At 60.8% G+C, this 21,281-nt stretch overlaps 1 protein-coding gene across 1 annotated transcript; it reads right to left on the reverse strand.

The window, feature by feature from the left end:
- Nucleotides 1-605: 605 nt before the first annotated feature.
- On the reverse strand, nucleotides 606-19,744 carry VOLCADRAFT_91309 (SNF2 family Chromodomain-helicase protein; the record flags this gene model as incomplete). Its single annotated transcript, XM_002950828.1, has 30 exons — nucleotides 606-1,112; nucleotides 1,234-1,298; nucleotides 1,520-2,038; nucleotides 2,301-2,779; nucleotides 3,094-3,317; nucleotides 3,373-5,184; nucleotides 5,643-5,744; nucleotides 5,802-5,816; nucleotides 6,216-6,596; nucleotides 7,000-7,179; nucleotides 7,608-8,211; nucleotides 8,489-8,813; nucleotides 9,039-10,122; nucleotides 10,310-10,642; nucleotides 10,873-11,019; nucleotides 11,445-11,588; nucleotides 12,027-12,212; nucleotides 12,668-12,733; nucleotides 13,606-13,651; nucleotides 14,255-14,586; nucleotides 14,864-15,497; nucleotides 15,633-15,812; nucleotides 16,356-16,824; nucleotides 17,411-17,558; nucleotides 17,994-18,158; nucleotides 18,498-18,906; nucleotides 19,013-19,107; nucleotides 19,198-19,335; nucleotides 19,432-19,588; nucleotides 19,692-19,744. The coding sequence occupies 30 exons, from the start codon at nucleotides 19,742-19,744 to the stop codon at nucleotides 606-608; spliced, it is 9,999 nt and encodes a 3,332-aa protein (XP_002950874.1).
- Nucleotides 19,745-21,281: the final 1,537 nt, after the last annotated feature.

The following is a 21,281-nucleotide window of genomic DNA, read 5'->3' on the forward strand; positions in this document are numbered from 1 at the left end:
AGAGGGTCCCGGCGGCGGGACCGCTGCGGCCGTTGTTGCCGCAGTTGCTGTTGCAAGGCGAATGCGCCAAAGACGAAGATACGGTCTAGAAAACAACTACCCGCTGACGGAGGCCTCTACGGGCTCCCGGGCACTTAGCAGGAGGAGCCCCCGTGCGGCGGCTTTCTGCAAACAAGCCGCGTGCGTGCTAATGTACTGCAGAGAAAACCATAGTAAGGCAATGGCTATCCAGCAGATGTCCCGCCCCTAAAGCCAGCCGGCGCACCAACCTCAGTCACACACTGGTTAGTTCGCTCCAGTTGTTAAAAGGCGCCCTTTGTCCATGCTGCTGCTGCTACTGCTGCTGCAGCTGCCACTGCTACTCCGCAGTCCCAAAAGACGCCTTGCTTCCGTGTCCAGCGATGTATATCCTGGTGGGTCCAGGACGGTCCCAACTCCAACGACACACTTCTTGGGGGATAAGCCAGCACAGTTTGCTTGCGCGCTCCTAGTGCGGTCGCCCGTCGGCCTAACGGAGGCCGTCCAAAGCCCCTGTTACGATTCCCCCGGTGTCAACAACAGTGGCCCCACAGTGGCCCAAATCGTGCGCGCGCGTGCGCCAATCCTCAAGAAGCCCCTGCCACACTTGCATCCATGGCCGCTGTGCCCTGGCCCGTCTGCCCTTGCAGCTGTTGCTGCTGTGCCTGCACTTGCTGTTGCTGTTGTTGCTGCTGCTGGAGCTGCTGCTGGTACAGCGCCGCATGCTGTGCGTAAAGCGCTTCCATGCCAGCTTGCCCCTGCGCCGCCACGGCTGCCACAGCCTGCTGCGCCTGCACCTGTGCCTGCGCCTGTTGCTGCTGCCATTGGTAAGCGGCAACTAAAGCAGCTGGATCACTTCCAGCGGCGTAAGCTGCCGCAGGGTAACCCGCCGCTGCTGCCGCCTGCCCGCCGTATGCAGCCATAGCTGCCATGTGCGCCGCCACCTGCCCACCGTACCCCGCGGTACCATAGCCTTGGCCAGCAGCGGCCGCCGCCGCCGCCGCAACGGCCGCATACGTCGCTTGGTCGTACCCGTACGGCGCGCGCGGCTGTGTCGTCGCCATGCCCGGCGCCGCCGCCATGGCGGCAGCGGCCTGTATGTTGGCGGTATACGGCAAGGTCATGGCGGCCAGCTGGGCTGCATACTGCTGCTGATATTGTAGCTGTTGGAGCTGCTGTGACTGCACCGCTGCCGCCGCCGCTGCATCGGCTGACTGGGCGGGTTTGACCGCCGGTGCCGCTGCGGCCGTCCCCGCCTGCACTACACCCTGCTGCTGCTGCTGCGACGGCAGGGAAGGCGACACCTGCTGCTGCTGCTGCTGCTGCTGCTGCAGCACAGCGCTCGCCTGATGACCCTGTGCAGCCTGCAGGTACTGCTGCTCATACTGCTGGTATTGCAGCAGCTGTTGATGCTGTGGATCGACCTGCGTGGATACGGCTACACTGGGGTTCGACGAAGCCCTAGACTCGCGTTGCTGCGTGAGCAACGGTGCCTCCTGACCTTCTGCCTCCGTCGCCCCTAACCCCGACTCGTGCTGCTGCGGCGGCGGCGGCAGCGGCTGCGTGTACACCGTTTGGTGAGCCGCCGCCACAGTCGCCATAGCCGCCGCTGCAGACAGTTGCAACGCCTCTCGCGTAGGAGACTGCGCAGCCACAGCGAGCTCTTTAGACCCCGCCATGGCAGCTGACACGCCCTGCAGAGACGAGTCCTGAAGATCCCCTCTGAAAGCTGAGTTAGCACCACCGTCGGCGGCTACGTAACCCGCAGCGGGGACCGCATCAATCGCTGGGTGCTGTTGCGGCGGCGATGAGGCGTGGCTGAGCAGCTGGCTGGCCCCGTTAACCACCACCTGCTGCTGCTGTTGCTGCTGCTCCTGTGCTGCCGCCTCCGTGGTTGCGTCCTGATGCTCCGTGATGGCTTGGGTGGCTGTGCCGTCCTGCACTTGGTGGTGGTGGTGCGACAACACCGCGGCTGCGGATGCTGTGTGGTCGTAAGCCGCCTGCATAACGGCCACCGCCGCTGCAACGCCATCCATGGCGGCGTCGGCAGCCATCGGTGCCTCTGTTGCTGCTGTTGCTGCCGCTACCGGAGGTCCCGTAGGTACCGTCGACTCGATTGCAGGGTGAGCCAGGAGCACTGGGCTGCTGGACGGCCGAGGGTCATGGTACTGGGCCGCTAGCCCCGCGCTCGCTACCTGGGCCGCCGCCGCTGCTGGCGATGGGTCTTGCAGCTCAGTCGAGATGACCAACTGCCGCTCTGGAGAGACCGCAGCGACGGTCACCGACGGTTCTGGAGCAAAAAGCTGTGACAGGGTCTGCGTAGCTTTGGCCGTCCATTGCCGCGGGTGGTACGTACGGCATAGCTGCCTGAGCTGCCGGTATAGCAGCCGGTATAGCGTCGCTCAGGTACTTTTGAACCGGCTCCTTCTGCAGCGGCGGATGCCGCCGTAGCCCGGCCGTGTTGAGTTGCGCGACCACTCCCGCATGGACCATTGCATCGGGGACAGTTGCGGTGTGTACAGACGATGCAGTTGCTGTCGCTGCCGGTGCCAGGGCTTGGCTCGACGTTTCTTGTGCGGACCCAACCGAACCCTGGCCTGCGTAACCAGCCAAGGACTGCGCGCGGCTGCTAGACGTGTGATGCTGCAGCGGGTGCGAGACTCTGTGAGCAAAGCTGGGTTCGGCGTCCGTGTCTGTGGCACCCTGCCTGTAGCCCGCTGCCTCCGTCACCGCCTCCACTGCACCGCCGTATAGCGCGGTGCTGTGCAGATGTTGCACGGCAGCAGTGTGCGCCTGTGGCACTGCGCATGCAGGACTGCTCGCCCGGGACACGTGTCCTGAACCCAAACCTGAATGAACGGACTGCACATGCACATGCATCTGTTGTTGCTGCTGCTGCTGCTGCTGCACTGCCATCTCATGTGTCGCAGCTGCAGCGGCAGCCGCCGAAGCAGCAGAAGCCGTGTGGGCCTGCGTCCCCGCGGACAAAGCTGCGTGGTACTGTTGCGTGGAGGAGGCATCTAACAGTTGCTGCGTCTGCGCGACCGTCGCTGTCACCGGCGATATGCTGCGCACATCGCCTCCAGCTGCACCCCCAGATGAAGCCCCCCCACGCGGCCGTAGTGCTCCAAGTTCCACCGCCGGTGGCGAGGCGCTGCCAGCACGCGGTACAGGCACAGAACGCTGTTGCCATGCTCCAGTGGCAATCGCCAGGGGAACCTCCGTCGGCCCTGCTGCGGTGCCGTCGTCAGCAGCCGGCTGTGCCGCAGGGGAAGATACGGAAGCAGGAGTCGGCGCCCCTGTTGTGGTGGTGGTGGCCGCGATGACTGCGGCCGCGGGCGCAGCACGAGGCACGTTGGGCATGCCCGGGGGCGGAGGGCCCAGTGCGCGTTGCATTGCGTGGTGCTGCTGTGCTAGCAGCTGCTGGTACGATGACGATGCCGAAATGATCCCGGACTGCTGGTGCATCCCGTATTGCATCGCTGCTGGGGCCACTGTGCCGGTGGCGTGGTGGTTATGCTCCTGAGCAGCTGCACTCGCGTGGGGATGCGGTTGCTGCGGTTGCTGTGCAGCGGCGGCGGACGGTGGCGGCGCAGGCTGCGGTTGCTGGGCAGCCAGCGCTTGCTTCAGCGGCGCCCCGGCCGAGGACGTCGACGGAGAGATGGACAGCGCAGCAGGGCCGCCATGGGACGCAACAGCTCCTGGCAGAGGAGGCCGGCATGAGCTGCCGCCGCTGAGGGAGCGGCGGGCGACCGGCTGCTGCTGGAGCAAAGTCGCACCGGCTGGCAGACCCACAACAGCCGCCTGGAGGCCCGCGGCCGTGATGGCTGCCGCCGTTGCCGCTGCCCCCGGGGACGGCGCCTTGCTGCTGGACCCTGGCGTGACCGCCGTGGTTAGCTGGGGTCCATTGGCTGTTGGAGTTGAGGCAGCGGCGGCGGGGGTCGCGGCTCTGCCGCCGCTGCTGCTGCTGGATCCACGGTACATGCCGCCGCCAGAGGCAGCTGCCGCCGCGGTGGCGGCGGCTACAGCTGCAGCTACCGCCGCCATGGTGTTGCTTTGGCCTCCGGCCGCTGCTAGCTGCTCGAGGTAGCCCTGGATGGGTCTGCCGCCGGTTAATGCTGACAGTTGGTTTCGGATCTGTTCAGGGATCTGGTCCACAGAGATGCGGTTGGCAGCGAGTGCCGCTAACAGGTGCTCGGACTGAGGCGAGGCAGCTGCCGCTGCCGCCAGCGCCGCCGCTGTACGCGGGTCCAGCAGCGCCTGCGCCAGCTGCTGTTGCTGAGTTTGATGCGGCTGTTGCTGAGCGTGTGGGGAATGAGGGGGAGCCACCACTGCAGCTGCCGGCACTGCAGCCAGGTGCGGCTGTGATGGCGCCGCAGCCGCCACAGCTGCGGAAGGCGGCGGAGCTGCCTGCGTGGCCAGCACTTGTTGTTGCTGCTGCTGCTGCTGCTGCGCTGTCGGCGGCACGTGGGCCTGCAACTGCTGCTGCTGTGCTGGGACTGCAGAGGCAGGCACCGCCGACGCGTTCTGCTGCTGCTGCTGTTGCTGAACCACGTTGGCAGTGGGGCTCGCCGCCGTTGCTGCCGGCGCCACGGTGTTAGTATCGGCCATGGCAGTATCCGTGCCGCCAGGCGGTGTCGCAGTTGCCGGTGCTGCTGGGTACGTCGCCGCTGGGTTTGCTGCCGTTGCCGCCGCAGCAGCTGCTGCTGCCGCTGCGGCGGCAGCCGCACCCGTGGTGCCGGCGCCAGACGACATATCCAGCGCACCCAGTGGGCCAAGGCCCATAAGGCTGGCCATAGCCGCCGCGCTGCTGCCACCAGCTGCCATGCCTTGCATGGCAGCAGCGATAGCCGCTAGCGCAGTCGCCGTGTCCAGGTGACCCATCAACGCCGAGGCCTTGTCCGCCGCAGGCGCAGCAGACGTCGCATTTTGTTGCTGCTGTGTTGCCTGCTGTGCCTGCTGTGCGGTGCGCTGCAGCTGCTGCGCCATCTCTGTCAACCGCTGTAGCGGAAGCTGGGATTGCAAATACTCCACGTAAAGGTTCATGCGCTGCGTCAGCGTCGCCTTTTGGTGCTGATAGTCGCGGTTGGCGGCATCGATCGCGCCCTGCGCCTTGCTGCGCACCTTCTCCATAAAGTCCTGGTACTCTTTCTGGATCTGCTGTACCTGCGGGGCGGTCAAACGCAAGCAAAGCTGTCAGGCAGCTGGTAGTAAAGCTGCAAGCTTAATGAAAGTCGATCGGTTGGCTGAGCTGCTACAAGGGCCGCACGCCAGGCCCCAAAACCATTAAATTCGATTGGTCTGTTCTTACCCTAAAGGGAATCCCTTTATGCCACATCCCTCTCGTCCTCCCCCCGGATACACAGGGGGGGTTGAAAGCCCCTACAAGTGGCAGGGGGTCCCGCCAATTGTAGGATAAGAATCTTTACCGCATCTGACATGCAATGCGGCAGGGTCCCCTTTCCCGCGCCTCGGTACCCCGGCCTTTCCGGCGCCTTGATCCCACTTCAACCCCCACCACAGCCTCACTAAATCTGCGTCCAGAGCCCAGTCCCTCTTCAGAGAGCCTAAGACGCGAGAAGAATTGTTACCTGTCAGATAACAGCTAGTCCACCTAAGCTTACCTTGATGCTGTGCGACCTGTCCAACACCACCAGATGCTCCTGGCACTCGCGAGTGCTCTTGAGCAGCGTCTTCATGCCCTGGTCGTTCAGCACCCCGGCCATCTGCAGCAGTGGCATCAAGGTCGCCAGCGGCCCCAGCGGAATGTTCTCCTGGCTCACCTGCGCGTAAACCACCTGCGATGTGTTGGCGAGAGTGGAAGGGAAGACGAGGTAAAGTGAGGCGGGCACAGGAGGGATGTGGTAAAGGCAGGACCTTGGCAGATATGAAGCGAAGAAAGGTTGGTCATGCGGTGCCAAAGAACGACACATGATGACGAAGGGCTTCAAGTACGGGAGGGGCCCGGGTCTGACGTAACCTTTGTCACAGCGGAAGTCACAGATGAGTACCCACCAAACCGGGTTTCAGTCGGTTTGGTGAAACCCTTAGACTGAAACCCCAAGACGATAATCAAAATGCCTATTGCACAGGGGCCCCCTCCGCCGCAGCCCACCTCGTCCACGCTACCTATTCATCCACCCTGCCTGCATCAACACGTCCAGCCGTCATGTCATGTCACCGGAGACAGCACTCACCGGAGAGACATCCGACTGGAGGATGGCTTGCAACCGCATCGCGAATGAGTCCACCTCCGAAACCACCTGCGCCTGAGTGCCAATCCCTGCCGCAGTCGCAGCAGCGGCACCGGCTGCCCCACCGCCGCCCCCACCACTGGACTCCCCTTGCCGACCGCCACCGCCCACCGACGTGTCCCCTCCTCCTCCTCCTCCTCCTCCTCCCCGACCTCCAACGCGGTCCCCGCCGGCGCCGCCCGTCGCTGCGCCACCGCCACCGCCGGCTGCCGCCAGCAGCGCAGCCGCCTCTCCCGGCGAGAACCCCCCATCCGCTGCCATCTGGGAGCTGCGAACGTGCAGCTCCCGGTAGTAGCTGAGCCGCGTCAAGATGTGCCAAAACACCTGTAGGAAAGCGGCCACGCGAGCCAGCCCAAGCAGAGATGGTTCGCATCGGTAAATGATCCCGCAATCGCACGCATATCGATATCTTTGTGATACGGACGGCTGGAAAGTGACACCAGTAACGGAGTAGGAGAAAATATAAGCTACATGTTAATAACTACATCGAAGCACATAAAAAGTAAAGAAAGGAAACCCGGCCTTACATTAACATGTAGATGTTTATATTCTGGACAGATACATGCTTGTTTCACTTGGACGATTTGGACTTGGATAGCCCAGCAGGCTTACACTGGTTTGAACGATTGCCTGTAAGCCTGATGCGTATGAGCCGTGCACCTAAAACTAAAAGCGCAACCAGCTCAGAACCCAAAAGCCCGACAACATCCACCCAACCACCATCCACCTGGTCCAACGCAGCGAGGTCGTGTCCATAGCGTTCGCCGAGCCGCCTGAGGCCATAATCCTCCCCGAGCTGCACCTTGACCAGGTGAGCCGCCACGGCGATGATGGCCACTAGCGTGTAGTCCTGGAAGTCCGAGGGAGCCTCGTCCTCCTGTCGCATCATGACCAGGATGTCCGCGACCTGCACAACCGGTGGCGGCGGCGGAGGCACAACGACAATAACGCACGATAGCCGACCCACGCGAGGGGGTCTCCAATGGGATGAGATCGGTCAAGAAAGGGGTTGCACATAGGATAGATACGTCGGGCGATACTGTGCACCCGAGCTGCAACCCAAGCTTGGGCGTGCATGCGTCTATATGTCTCAATGCCGGCGAGGAGGCCGATCCGATGGTTTCACGGCTGGGGGGAGAAACAGAAACAGTCGACTAGTCGCCGTGACGTGATGCCATCATGCCGCCACACTGCGAGACAGATTAACTGACAACAAGCAGAAAGCACCGCAGCGGCGGCCGTCCCCCGTGAAGAACACTGACACACAACGTGAACAACGTGTTGGAACTATGTGGGCAGCCGCAACCCACCGCACCGACCTGCATCTCGCCTTACCTGGCATGCCATGTCGCTTATGGCCGCCGCCGAGTCGGCGTGCAGCTCCAGCTCCTGCGCCACCTCCTTGAGCCGTGCATACGACCGCTGAGCCACCGCATACTCCGGCGAGCTAACGTCGCTAATCGCCTTCTTGACCGCCTCCATCCTGGAGACCTCCCGCAGGAGCACCTCGCGCACGCGGGCCTGCGCTGCGGTGTCTCCGATGCCAGCGCCCCCATCATCCGCACCGCCAACGCCGCCCAAGCCTCTCTTACGCCGCTTAAAAGGCCGGTCGTCCGCCAAATAGCCACCAGCCATTACGTTCCCACCAGCATTGCCCGGCATGCCGCCAGGGCCGGGGCCGTAAAGCCCGCCTTCGTCCAGGTCGTGGTCGACGCGGCGGCGGCCCCCGCGGCCGCGGCCGCCCCGGCCGCCACCGGTGAGCAGGCCGCCGCGACCGCGGCCGCGGCCACGGCCGCGGCCGCTGGGCCGCGGCCCGTCGTCATAGCTGTCCTGCAGGCCGTAGGAACCGCTTCCCGGTCCGCGGCCCGGGCGGTACGTTTCGTCTTCCGCCTCGTCATCCTCGTGGGCCAAGTCACCGAGGTCATCGCCATCATCCCGACTGGTGAGAAGAAGAGAGGAGCAGGCAGCACGATCAACGAGCAAATTGCAACGGCAGAAGGAAAGGATGACACAAATTTTGAGAAAAGCCAATGCGCGCGCAGGAGCGTCGTCGCAACGGCAGATTTCAGCGACAAAAGGTCGCACTAGTTCTCAATGCTGCATGAGTGACAAAATGGTGGCAACCACTTCCACCCCGTGGCTTCATGAACCTCTGTAAATAAGTAGTTCTTCCCCGAGACACCCACACACATCTAGAACCAAGTTGATGTCCCTACCTGTCCATGTCCAAGACGCTGCTCCTGCGGCCACCCGCGGCCACGTGGTGCGGCTCCTCCTGAGCGTCGTCTTCCTTCCGCATCGCCTCATACCGGTCTCGCAACAGCACCGACCAGTAGGCCGCATTCCCGGCGCCGCCGCCTCCACCAGCACCGGATTCGGAGCGGCCAAGCGCCAGCAGGCCATTGGGGTAGGCACCCAGGCCATTGCCTTCGGCGCTGCCGTATACCGCCGCGCCGGCGGCAACGGCGTCAGCGCCAACGCCATGTGGATCGTCCTCTGCCATGCCCTCCAAGTCGTCAGGGAGATCCTCGTCCGCCTCATCTGCGTCGCAATGATCAGGGAACACAGCAGGGAGTGAACGCTCTGAGGAGGAATGAAACCAACAAACAGGCAGTGTCCCACCACGCTGCTTGAAAGCCACGAGCCACTGCTACACAACGCAAAACATTGGTGACGAGAGCGTTAGTGGTTGCAAGTACTACTCCCTGCTATGGACGCCCAAAAGTGCGGCTCGTTCAGTGTCCAGTGTCCGTCCCTGTCCCGTACCTGAAGCAGCCGGCAGGTCACCCTCCAGTCGCTTGTCCACGTCTGCCCACGTCCGTACCGCCACCGCCTCCAAACCCGGACTCAGCGGCACACCTCCGCCATCGCCACCACCGCAAGCAACCGTGGTCACGCCACTGCCGTCCGCCGCCATGTCGACCTCTGCTGCGGCAGCGGCAGCAGCCGCAGCAGCGTCCGCTGCGCCTCCAGCTCCGCTCCCATTGCAGCATGCCGCCTGGCCTAGCTCCAGAATCTCACGGACCTGCTCCTTTGAATACGTGCTGCGCTCGTGACCACGCCGAACCGTCGTTGTGGCTCCGAAACCACCCCCGACACCTGCTCCCTCAGATCCTGCACCAGCATCTGTCTCCGACGGCGCAGCAGCCGCGTCCGGCACGCCTGCGGGGTCCGCTGTCGCCGCTACACCTTCACCGGCCTGCTTGAACAGCTGCGGAGTGCCCCACTTCAGCACTTCGTCCAAGGCCTTGAGGCCGAGGGCGGTACCTGATGCACTGCCGGCGGCGGCGGCGGCGCCGCCAGCACCACCGCGGCCAGCCACTGCGGCGGCGGTGCCGCCATGTTGGAAAGCCTGCTCCAGGCCTCTCCGCCGGTCCACCAGCTGCAACAACCGCTCCTCCACCGTGCCCCGCACATATAGCCGGAATACTGCCAGCTGGCCGGGCTCTCCCAGGCGGAAGGCGCGGCGTAGAGCCTGCATGTCTAGCCGCGGGTGCCAGTCGCTGTCGAAAATGATCACAGAGCGAACGCTAGGCAAGTTGGTACCCAGTCCCAGGATGCGCGACGTGGCGAGGACGATGAACGGCGCGGTAGATGCGGTAGTGGCAGAGGAGGGTGAGGAGGGTGAGGCCGCCGCTGATGGGGTCAGCCGAGGAGCTGCGCCGCCATGGGACACTGTGGGCGAGGCCGCTGACGCTGGTGAAACTGCCGCCGTCGCTGCATGGTCTGCGGCGGCGTTAAACGAGGCGATGTTGGCGTGGCGCACCGCTGAAGGCGTGGAGCTGTCGATGCGTACGGCGGCAGTCGGGCCGAACGTCCGCTGGGTGTACGACTCCAGGATGTCCAAGGTCTGTGGCAGTGTTCACACATTTACGAGGACGACGACAATATGTTTAAGCTCTCCAAATTATATCCCCAGCCCTCCAGCCCTCCTGAAGAGTGCCCGTTGCCCCCGTGCCGGTTGCGCCTTGCGTTCGGAATCCAACTGCTTGTCCGTCCTACACGCCCCAACCTTCCTCATTTCTTAACGGTCTTACCTTTGCCGATTGTGACAGAACCAACACGCTGCGCCGACGGCGCCGCAGCTCCTGCAGCAATTGGTCCAGCACCGCCATTTTGCCGCTGGCCGCCAGAAGTACCTCTGCCGCCTGAGCCGATGCGGTGGGGACAGCCCCGTTGCCCCGGCTCGTGGGTTGGGTCAGGCTGGCGCGAGAAAGGAGCCCCCCGCCGGCCGCGGTGGCGGCGGCGGCGTCAGCGCCCCCGGCGGCCAGCGCACCGTCGGAACAGCCCTGATGGCCGCCAACCGGCTGAAGCGCCTCCTCCGCAGCCTCCGTACGGAACTCATCCAGCATGTACGGATGCTGACATACCTGAGCCAAACACGAAAGAAACAAGCAACAGAGAAAGGTCTCTCAGGGTGAAGTAGAGGCCAGAAACCATGCAGAGGTACCCACTAGCCCGCCTAGCCCACTCGCCCGCCTCAGGGAAAAGCCGCGTACAAGCCCCAAGGCACTCATAACCAAACAAACCTCCCAGCACAGTAGGGTAAGCCTATGCCCCCTGCTAGCACATAAGACCGGCTGCGCCCGCCCCAAACTACCTTGCGCAGCTCGTTGCAGATGTGTCGCAGCATAGCCGCCCGGTGCCCGCTGTGGCGGGGCGGCCGCGGGTCCGCCAGTACCTCAAAGTGGCGGGCCAGAACGGTGCGGTAGCACTCGGCCTGCAGCTCGCTGAGCTCCACAGGTATCTGTGGCGACCCCGGCCGGCAACAAAGAACACGTAAACTGCTCAACGCTCATGCTCATATGACAAAAGGTAGCGGCGCGGCCGATGAGAAAGGGCAGTAGCTCACCAATCGCGGCGCGGCAAAGGGAGAGGAGGGAAAGGGGGCTGCTAGGTCATTATGTGTTGACAAGTGTTGACACTCAAATGGTCAAGAAACACGGCACCCGCGCGCTCGCGCCGTGCTGCCGATAGCCCTGTGGCAATCACTTGTTGCATTCCTTGTAATTGCCTTTTTCCTCCTGCTAGGATTCCAAGGGACCTTTACGTGGAACAGCCCTTTACAGGGTCCTCAAGGCACTCATCCCGCTGCCGGATGCCGCACCCATTATATGCCCGGCCCCTCGTTCCCTACAGAAACACGCACACAACGCCCATGCAGGGTCGCACCTGCACCTCCCGCCGTGCCGTGACGTGGCGCACCAGCTCGCGGCCCATCCGTCTGCAACATCGAGCTTCTAACGCGTCCGTCAACCGGATGCGTGCGGCCTCAGCGGCGCCCTCACTGGCCAAGTAATCACTGGGCTCGTAGGCCTGAAACGGCGAAATGCACAAGGACATGCAAAATGCACTAAAAATCTGCCGCAACTTCGGGTGTATAGGAAAAATCAGCACGAGCACACCGCGGCCGAATTTGGCCGCGAGGAAGGTTGGCGTAGTATCTTAGCCAGGGCTGGCGCACATGCAAGGGGACTCAGAGCTTGGCTGTGGCACATGTCTAGCAGAAGCCAATTCACGAATAGCGACCCTGTGCTATCGCCCGCCCGATCTCTCACCCATGCCACGCGATTCCCTGGGGAGCTGCCATGGAAAGGCCCTGCAGCAGCGACCCAGCCTAAAACCCTCCTCCTAGCGGATCGACCCTTCGACAACAGCCAGCAGCGAATTTCACGGAGATTCTTGGCTCCAGAACCATGACCATGTTATATTCTGGGGACCCCCTGGCCCAGATCAACCCAATCCGGTGCTCACCTGCACATCCGGGCGTATGAGCTGCGCAAAGCCCACAACTTCCTCCAGGGGTGCCGCTGCTGGGTTGCTGCCCATCAGCAGCACCCGGTGGCGACCGCCCAGCTCAGACAGCGTCCCGGTGTTGCGCGCCGTGATGCCACGTCCACGCTGCCGCACATCAACGACTACCACCTCCCAGGGAACCGCCTAAATTGCAGTGCGAGGACGGGAGGACCCGAGGGAAATTACAGTAGAAACAGAAACAGGACAGTAGGAACAGAAACAGGAAGTAAAGCAAGCTAGGTTGGTTGGAGATGGGTCGAACCGCGCCCAACCTTAGCCGCGCCCGGTTATTATACCTGGCCAATTGAGCTATGGAAGTGGCTGGGTGAAGATGGAGAGACTGACAAACACTTTTGATGCGGCAGCAAGCGTTGTGGAGATGGTCAGTGCATTGGTGTAGGTACAAGCACGGTGCTCCACCAGTATATTGTATGTGGTACATGGTGTGTGCTTGCGTGTGTATGTGTGTGTGTTTTTGCTACACCTCGGTTGCGTTTCCCAGAGAGGTGCAACGTATATGGTGCTCTAGTGTATGTAGAGTTTGCGACGGCAGGTGGCTGCATGATGACAGCCATGTTTGCACGGAAGCATGTTCCTACCTTGAGCACTGCAAGGTCGGACAGGACGTGCTCGTAGCCCGCTATCACCACATCGGCCTTGGGCACCTGAAAGGCGGAAGTAAGCGGACGGGACCAAGAATCACACCATCAGGACACAGCGGAGGTATATCAATTACCATGACCGCCCTCCTTCCGGTTAATTCTGCCGGTTGGGGTGAACCGTGTGCAGGCAAAGAGCCGCGTCCGGGGAAGCTCTCCAAAGCATGGAACAGCAAACGTCCTGGAGATCCTTGCATCGCACACAAGCTCCGCTGGCCCCCTCCATCTTACCGCCAGGGCCTCCTCAACAGGGGGCCCCCCAGGGCGTAGCAGCACTTGCCTTTGTGGGACAGTCCTCTCGACCGCGGCCCATGGAGCCCTTCCGGTCGAGGGAGGAGGGAGACAGCCAGAGCTCCTGCTCGTGCAGCAGTGTGCGCGCCATCGCCGAGCCTGTGTACACCACCATATTTATGGAGCTGCCTGGAGCCGTCCCCAGCACCGCCTCCTTGTTGCCGTCGGCAGGTAACGACGCCCCATGTGCGGGGGGGGGTTCCGCTGCGACGCCAGCAACCCAGAAGTTCCAGTCGCCCTCCCAGAAGTCCAGCATAGCCTACAGGAAGACGCCATTATGGAAAAAATGGATTTGTGACAAAAAGACAGACGCGTCAGGCGTTAAGCGTCAGCCTTTGCCTTTCAAGCCCCAAGCCCAGGTCTGCATTGGGCGGGATAGGAATGGGCTTTGATTGTGGCTTGGGGTTATGGTAGGTTGGGCGAGATTTGAAAGCCTTGAGACCAGCATAAAACATCGTGCCCAAGATGTCTTCACGCGGCATTCCCTGCCAATCTCCTCGCAGGCTCTCTACTTGAACTCCAACCTCCTTACACCCCATGACATCTAGAAAGCCACCCCCAAAAATGCTGATGCGGGACTTGCTCACCTGGGGTGTGACCACCAGCAGAGGCCCTGTAACTTTGAAGTCATGGCTGCAGTGCAGGAAAAGCAATTGGTGCAACGGAAGCACTTTCAGAGAGGAACACTTCCTGAAGGCCCAAAACGCTCCGCGCACAAAAGCCATGAAAGCCTAGGAAGCACAACATGGTTCACCCGTAGGTCAACGAGCGCTGCTCGCACACCCATAGCCGATAGCTGAAAGGAAACGGGCAGAGCGCTCGGGGCTCCGCGCATGCCACAACATTCCAATACTGAGCAGCGTTTTCCGTCCCCATGGTCTCTTGGCTTTTGGAGATGACCAGTTTCCCTCCTCAATTTTCAGATTTAGACCTCGCCTTCCACCACGTGACCCTGCCTGCTACACGTGATCCTAAACAAAAGGGGTGAGAGCACGATCCATGTCACCGTCAATTCTGTGCCTGTCCACTAGCTGAATGCTTAAGCTCGCCCTATCCCCTCTCTGGACTCCAGTCGCAGTTTTTAGCGGCTTTGGACATGTCGGCCATTGGTGGCTTGCTTCTTGCATACAAGCCCCCGTTTTCAAGGACGCCAGGGTGCGTGTCTTTGCAGCCATGCCTCCCAACTTCAACCTCCTTCCCAAGTAACCCCGGCCCACGCAAGGCTCCCCAACGCACATGAGGCCTTGCAGGAACGTGGCCACCGTGGCCGTCTTGCCCAGGCCCATGTCATCCGCCAGCACGGCGTGCTTCCCCGCAGCCCACATACGGCGCAGCCAGCTGAGCGCCTGAAGCTGATGCGGGTATAGCCGTGCGCCCATAACGTAGTTCGGCTGCTCTGAGAGGTCCGCAAGCGCGCGTGACTCGTACACCGTGGCTTCGGCCAGGGCCTCTGCCGCGGCCTCGACTGCAGCGCGAGAGGCCTTGTGTAGTGCCCGCTTGCATCGGGCCCACATAGCCGTGTGAAGCGCCACGTACTCAGGTAGCAGCAGCAGCTTGGTGCCTTCGGCCTAAGGCAGTGCGACAAGGCGAATGGCAGAAGCCGAGTGCCGGGAATTGATGGCCACGGAAGCGTGCGACATGGAAGAGTGGCAACACTATAATAGCACGCCGGTTTCGTACAACGTTTCTGCCCCTGACATTCTTTATCCCTAATACCATAAAATATCGAAGCAATCCCCGAATAGAACGTCCCTGTAAGCAGCCCGGAAGGCCCTAACGAGCTCTGAATACACATTATGATCTGTGATCCTGTGCCCAGCGCCTCTTGTGCACGTGTGTCCTTACCTCCCATGTAGCGTGCTCGTACCCCAGGCCGCACCACTTGACCAGCAGCTCCCAGCCAGGCCCAGTCGGAGACGGCCGCCTCGACACAAACCGTTCGGGCCGCGTCCATGTCTCATCGACGGCATTGCACGGCCGGTCGCCGTGACGCTTCTTAAAGTTGAGCAATTTCCGGCGCGCCATCCCCATCAGCACACTCTCCTTCACCCACTCGTTATGGATATGGCTGCGATGCGCCCATTTCACCAGGTACTCCGGCTCCCGGTCCGTCGCCAGCGCACCCAACATGTCTCCACCGTCGACGCCCTCCAGACCTCCGGGGCCTCCCACCGCATTGTCAGCCTCGTCTCCGAACCCCAAAAGTGCAGCCGCCGCGTCAGCCTCGTCCGTGGCCATGCGGTCGGTTTGGTGGCCGCCGGCGCCACCGCCGGAAACGGCCGCGCCGGTGGCGAGGATGTTGCTGGGGATGGCCGCCGCGGCGGCAGCCTTGCTTGCGGCAGCGGCCGCCGCGGCAAGGGCATTCGCCGCCGCCACCGCATCGGCAATGGCCTCTGCGTTGGGGGATCCGGCCGCGGAGCTCTTCCTCAGGCGGTGCAGGATGCGATGCCGCTCCAGCTCCAACTGGCGCTGGCGATCCCTGCAAACAGGGTGTGACATGTAAGCCTATCGTACTGTGCATGCGTTAAACATCAGCAATGCACAGGGAGTAGCGGGGCCATCCAGAAGATTCCTACCCCTTCCCTGCCCAACATCTGCATCTGCATCGCCCCACCTCTCCTGCGCCTTCTCCAGCTCCGAGAGCGGGAAGCGCCACCCGTAAATGGCTTCTACAAAATTCTTCTGCACGGGCGCCACGCCAGTGGTGACCCCCACGGCAAATTGATCCGCGGTGTTAACCAGCAACGGCTCCAGCGGAAGTTCATCAAGGAAATCGTCTTCCTCATCGCTGGGTCTGGGGGTTCAAAGACGGTCATGTCATGTCACGTCATGTCAGGCACGGCGCAAGAGCCTCCGTAACGCGCTGGAAGGACGCTTTACTGAAAACCGAAAAGCCAGGCCGGTATGCAGGAGCGCGTGCGAGTGAGTGAAATGCACAGCCACAAGACGTAATCAGGCCTGGGCGCTTGCTTTTCAGCTAACAACCCGGAAGACTGCAAACCTGCACTATCCTGGTACACAGGAATAAGAGAAAGAGCGCCCGATGTCCTTTACTGTTGTGCTTGCTCTAGGGCGCCGTTCATCTGGCCGACTATGCACACTCCCTCTGCGGGGGACCAACCATAACTGCTGCGCGCCCACTCTAACGGCTGCTCATCACCGCTGTGGATGTTTGATGGGTTCACTCCTGCCACTATGGCAACAGCAAGACGCCGTCGCCAGCCAGCCTTGCAACCCGGACACCGCCCACGGCCCCGGGCCCTTCCACTTGCAGTGCCAGAGAGCCAGACGCACTCAAGTATTCATTACCCTAGTATTGAATATTGAAGAAACGCACCTCGGCATGATGCCTCGCCTGCCACGGCCCCGCCTGCCGCCGCGGCCGCGGCCCCTACCGCGCCGGCCACCGCGACCGCCACCGCCGCGGCCGCGGAAGCCCCGGGCAACTGCAGCCTGGAAATGTGCTGGGGCACCCCAGCCACCGTCTGAGTCACTCTGAAAGTCCTCCTCGGTGAGCCCTGCCCGCGCGGCGCCCCCAAGCAGCAAATCGTCGTCCAGGCTGGCGCCCTCCAGCTTGGGCGCCACTCCACCACCGTTTCCGTCCGGTGCCAGCAGGCTGGCAGCATTAGCCGGCTGCTCAGCATGGCGCATGGCCGCCTCAGCATGGGCGATTGAGGTGCGCAGGTTGGGGTCGATAATGGGGCCAGATTCCCCACCGTTGCCGCTGATGTCGCCCACTTTGAAGGGTTTCAGGCAGTCCAGGGGCAGCCACGCGTACTCAGCTTCCTCATCATCATCATCCTCGCCTGCGAGCAGGGCAGAAAAGACACGGCTCCCTAACTCAGCCGCCACACTCCAGAACCCATCCAATCGGCCACTTGAGTAGCCTCTTCTTCCCGCCACCACTTACACGCATTTCCCGTCGTCCCGCGGGCCATACCAGAACGCGGTTCTTTGGATGTTGCTTGATCGCAAAATAAACAGTCCTACATCCTTGAGCTCGGCAATCCTTATTAAACTTATACCTAGACCCGCTCCACCGACACCCTTGCTGGACGAGCTTGGCTAGCTGCCGCAATCGCAGTCCAAACCTAGCGCTACCAAACCACTAAGGCAAAGCTAGGGAGGAAAAGTGGCTATGCAGCTACAGGGGTCTTGCTCCTGAAAGCTGGACTATCTATCGTTCATGGCCAGGACTATCCATCGTTGATACATAGTTCCCATCGGCGCAGACGTTTTTTCCTTCACGCGCGCGCACACACGCACAAGCAGCAGGTGCCCCTTCCAGGTACCCCTCCTCCTTCGGGACCCGGTCCCTCTCCGCCAATGCCTTCCGAACCTCCCGGACCCCGTGCCGTTCGGAGAAGCCCTTCCTCTTGCATGCTGCCTCACCAACGCCCAGCGCCCGCATGCTGGCGGCCACGATACCCTGTGCCGTGTCCAGGCGCTCCTCCACCTCTCCGGGGATCCCCTTGTTGGTGAAAAACACCACAGGGATGTAGAGGAGGACTGAGCTATGACCGCCGGGCGGCGGACCGACCTGCAGAGAGCAGGAAACGTCTATAAGTCATGCTAGCCTCAGGTGGCTAAGGGTGTCAATGCTCATCCCCGCTGCAATTCCCGTGTGGATCCCGACATCAGGAGGAGCTATCCGTAGATGCGAACAGCGTGCTGGTGATGGAGAGAACCTAAGTTTGTTCAAAATGTAATTGGATTCCCCAAAACGGACGCAGCGCCAGATCAGAGGAGCAGACCAAGGTGGACATGCGCGCCCACGTCGAGCCGCTTCACCAAGCGCAGTTCACTTCACCGCAACCCACAGCCGATTGGCCTAGGCTCATTTGCTTTCCCCAACACACCAGACACATCAGGCCTTTGTAAAACTGATCAAGATGCTATAACCATACTGAATCGCATGTATATCACAGCTTTGCATTTCTAACGGCTGCTGCTGGTGGTGCTACGGGAGCCCTACCTCCCGGGGAACCGCACGCCGCCGGACGATCTTCGCCGGCCACCAGTCGTGGCCCTCCACCTTCGCCCAAACAACCCGCCCCGGTCGCAGCGTGTCCCGTGGGTAAGGAAATTCTGGGCGCTGCAGCAGCACGTGTTCTGCCGGGTCCATCATCATGGGGTTGACCTGGTGGGACGAGGTACGGAATACGTACATTTTACGTACCAAGTAACGGTAGGTACGGCCATGCTTTTCCCAATCGGCAAGGTATCGGGGCAGCCCACGCTGGGCAACTCTATTGCGGCAAGAATGGGGGCGGGTGACCCGCGAAGCAAGCATGCGACTCCGGGGCACCCGAGCTTTTACCAAGCAGTACATGGGTTGTGGCGGCACTGCACGTGCGCGGGTGACAGGGCGAGGAGAGGAGATCATGGCCTGGCGAGAGGAGCGATCACGCGGATGGATTGTTCGGGCTCATGCACGCCAACGGACGTAATCCACCCCGCAGGCAGGGGAAACACACACCTCTGTATCGTACATGTCTCCCTCGCCCGCTACGCCCATCCCAAGCAGCGCCTCCGCGGCTTCACTGACGCCGCGCAGGCCCCTGGCGAATGCGCGCCCTCCGGAGCGGCTCCGGGCCAGGGCCCCAGCCGTGGCGCGTGCCCCCCGTCCACCGCGGCTGGCTCCCCGCCCCCCGCGGCCCCCACGCCCGCCGCGCGGCGTCAGTCCACGCCCACGAGCACCGCTGACGCGCCCGCCTCGCCCGCCACGCCTGGCAGGGCTGGGGATGCCAGGAGGCAAAACATCCGATCCCGCACGGCGGACCTTCGGGCGGTTTCCAAACTTTGCCCGCATGCGCTTGCCGCCTTCGAGGTCGTCTTCGGCACCGTCGCCGATATCGTCATCGCCGTCGACATAGTCATCCTCACCCCTGACATACGACCACGGATGTGCAATTCAAGAAATAAACTATGTCCGAATTCAAATTTTAAGAATAATTCGGGTCAAATAAGTGCAGAGGAACGAACCCGCCTTACCCTTCACCGTCATAGTACTCCGGCTCCGCCTCCTCGAAAGGAGGCTCCTCGTACTGCATCTCGTGTTGCTGATTCTCATGTTGCTGTTCTTGTTGCTGTAAAGCAGCAAACGGCATACAACCTGATAACCATGCGCACAACGAAAGCTGAACATACACCGACAAAGACTCAAAAGCAAGCCGAACCTGGAGCGCCAGTATATGATCAATCTCCTCGTTTGATAGCGCTTGCGGAGTCATGCACGATGCGTGTCGCATGTCCCAGACGTTGTGCTTGCACTCCCAGTCTTCGGGCAGCTCGTCATCCTTTAGGTTGTAAGGCACCTGTTACGTTGGAAGCCATATGCAAGAGCAGTGAAAGATGTCAAACTTTCATGCATGCAAACACAAGCTTTAATAACCGCTGCACGTCATGCGCACCTTGCGCCATTTTTGACATTTATTGCATTGCACCCATTTTTGCATCTCAGGTCGCTGAATAAATCGCTGCCTGCTTTGACCGAGCGCCAGACTTTCCGGTGCGCACGACAGGCCCTGGGTCGGTCGCGACGGAGAACCTCCTCGCAACTCCTCACGGCTGCAATCGGCAATTTCATGAGAGAAAAGGTGCATATCAATTGGAAGAAGTCAACCTCGGAAGCATGCCAGGATGCACGTGAACAAGGGCCGCACAGGTTCACCTTGCCGCTGCCACAGAAGCAAGCGCCCCGAGAGCATCTGCAACATCGGCCATTTCATGCATCTCTTCATCAGCCTCCGCGACTGACATTTCACAAGCTTCCTGCGGTGCATTGTAAAATTGAGGCCCAAATGATTTGCAGAAGACATAATCAGGAAGAAATATATGAAATATATTGAGAGCATGCATTAGCGATTGAGTTCAGCTGCGGTCCACGCCCTAAGCCTCTGACTGAGCCACCGCCACCTTGAACGAGCTGGCTTCCCAGGCTGGTTGTAAACAACAAATCAGGCATAATACACGTTACCGCATTGCATGAACTGAATCTATTGCTATAAAAAGAACACTCCGGGAACCACGAGTCAATTGTTTTACATATATGCCCTCACTACCAGGTTACAAGATGCTTCCAGTAATTCATTAACTTAACCACAGCATATACAACATCAAAGTACCTAATGTTATCACGCCTGAAGCTAGGACGCCAAGCAACCCCAAACAAGTCATCTTTGCATACCTTATCGAATGCAACCTCAAAGCCTAGCTCCTTTCCAGTGCTTTAACACAGACATTGCTGTGCTAAAATTGACACGAAGATGTTCTGAGTTTGGGGCATTTTTTCACAGTACAAGAGAAGGTCATGCTGAGTAAACGTCAAAGAAAGCAGGGCATAAGCAGTATGTTGGTTAGAGTCATTGAAAGAGAACGAGCCCTTGCAGTTGAGAATTTTTTGTTCGGTGACGCCGTACAAGTGTCTTCCGTGTAGGTGGTTCTCTGCGTGCGCCTAGCGTAGCTATGGAAACGCACGCATCGCATTAAAGCCTTTGTGTTAGGTACTGCACGTTGGGGCTAGTAACGGACGCACAGGGCTCATTTGCCGCCTAGACGCTTTATTGAGGGAACGTTTGACAAACGTCTTCATCATAAATACGATTGTGTGTATTGCAGCGACTGTAGGGCCTTGGTTTGAGCAGGGAGCCTGCGTTTCAGAAAGGCATGTCTCAGAACTTCTCAGTATGTCCTCGACCCGCGTGGACGATTATGCTGGGGCATGAGGAAAGCTATCTCGTCCTACGGAACACCTGCAATTGGGAACCCATTGAAAAGGCCCCTCCTGCCCAAGGATTATGCGCTGTCAACAGCTGTCACGTGCACCTTTCCCCCCTTGCATCTGGTATCGGATTATCTCCCCCCGGCAAATGCCAGATCGTGCACTCGTAATGCTAACTTGCATTTAAGTATTTCTAACGATGAGGGTTCCGCCGTGTAACCATGACGCTGATCGAATGTGGCACACCGGTTGGTCTCGAGGGGTCTAGCCAACTCGGTAGATCCGGACGTATAATAGAACCTCATGCCGCCCGGCAGATCGTGGTTATGTTCCACAAACTGTACTCGCTAGGGTGCCCCCTGCCTTTCCTCCTAGGTTCCCATGAAAATTGCCGAGGACGCGTTGCCGGGGAAAGCCAGGCACCAGAAGCTTGCTTTCGACGCCTCTTTTCCTGATCTACAAAAGCCACCCTACCTCCAGTTGCAACGTCGTCCACCATCAGGGGAGCTCCTCTCTGCAGCATTGGCCTGCGGTACACCT

The sequence above is a fragment of the Volvox carteri genome (genome assembly GCF_000143455.1).
Source record: "Volvox carteri f. nagariensis unplaced genomic scaffold VOLCAscaffold_20, whole genome shotgun sequence".
In the NCBI taxonomy this organism is placed as follows: domain Eukaryota; kingdom Viridiplantae; phylum Chlorophyta; class Chlorophyceae; order Chlamydomonadales; family Volvocaceae; genus Volvox; species Volvox carteri.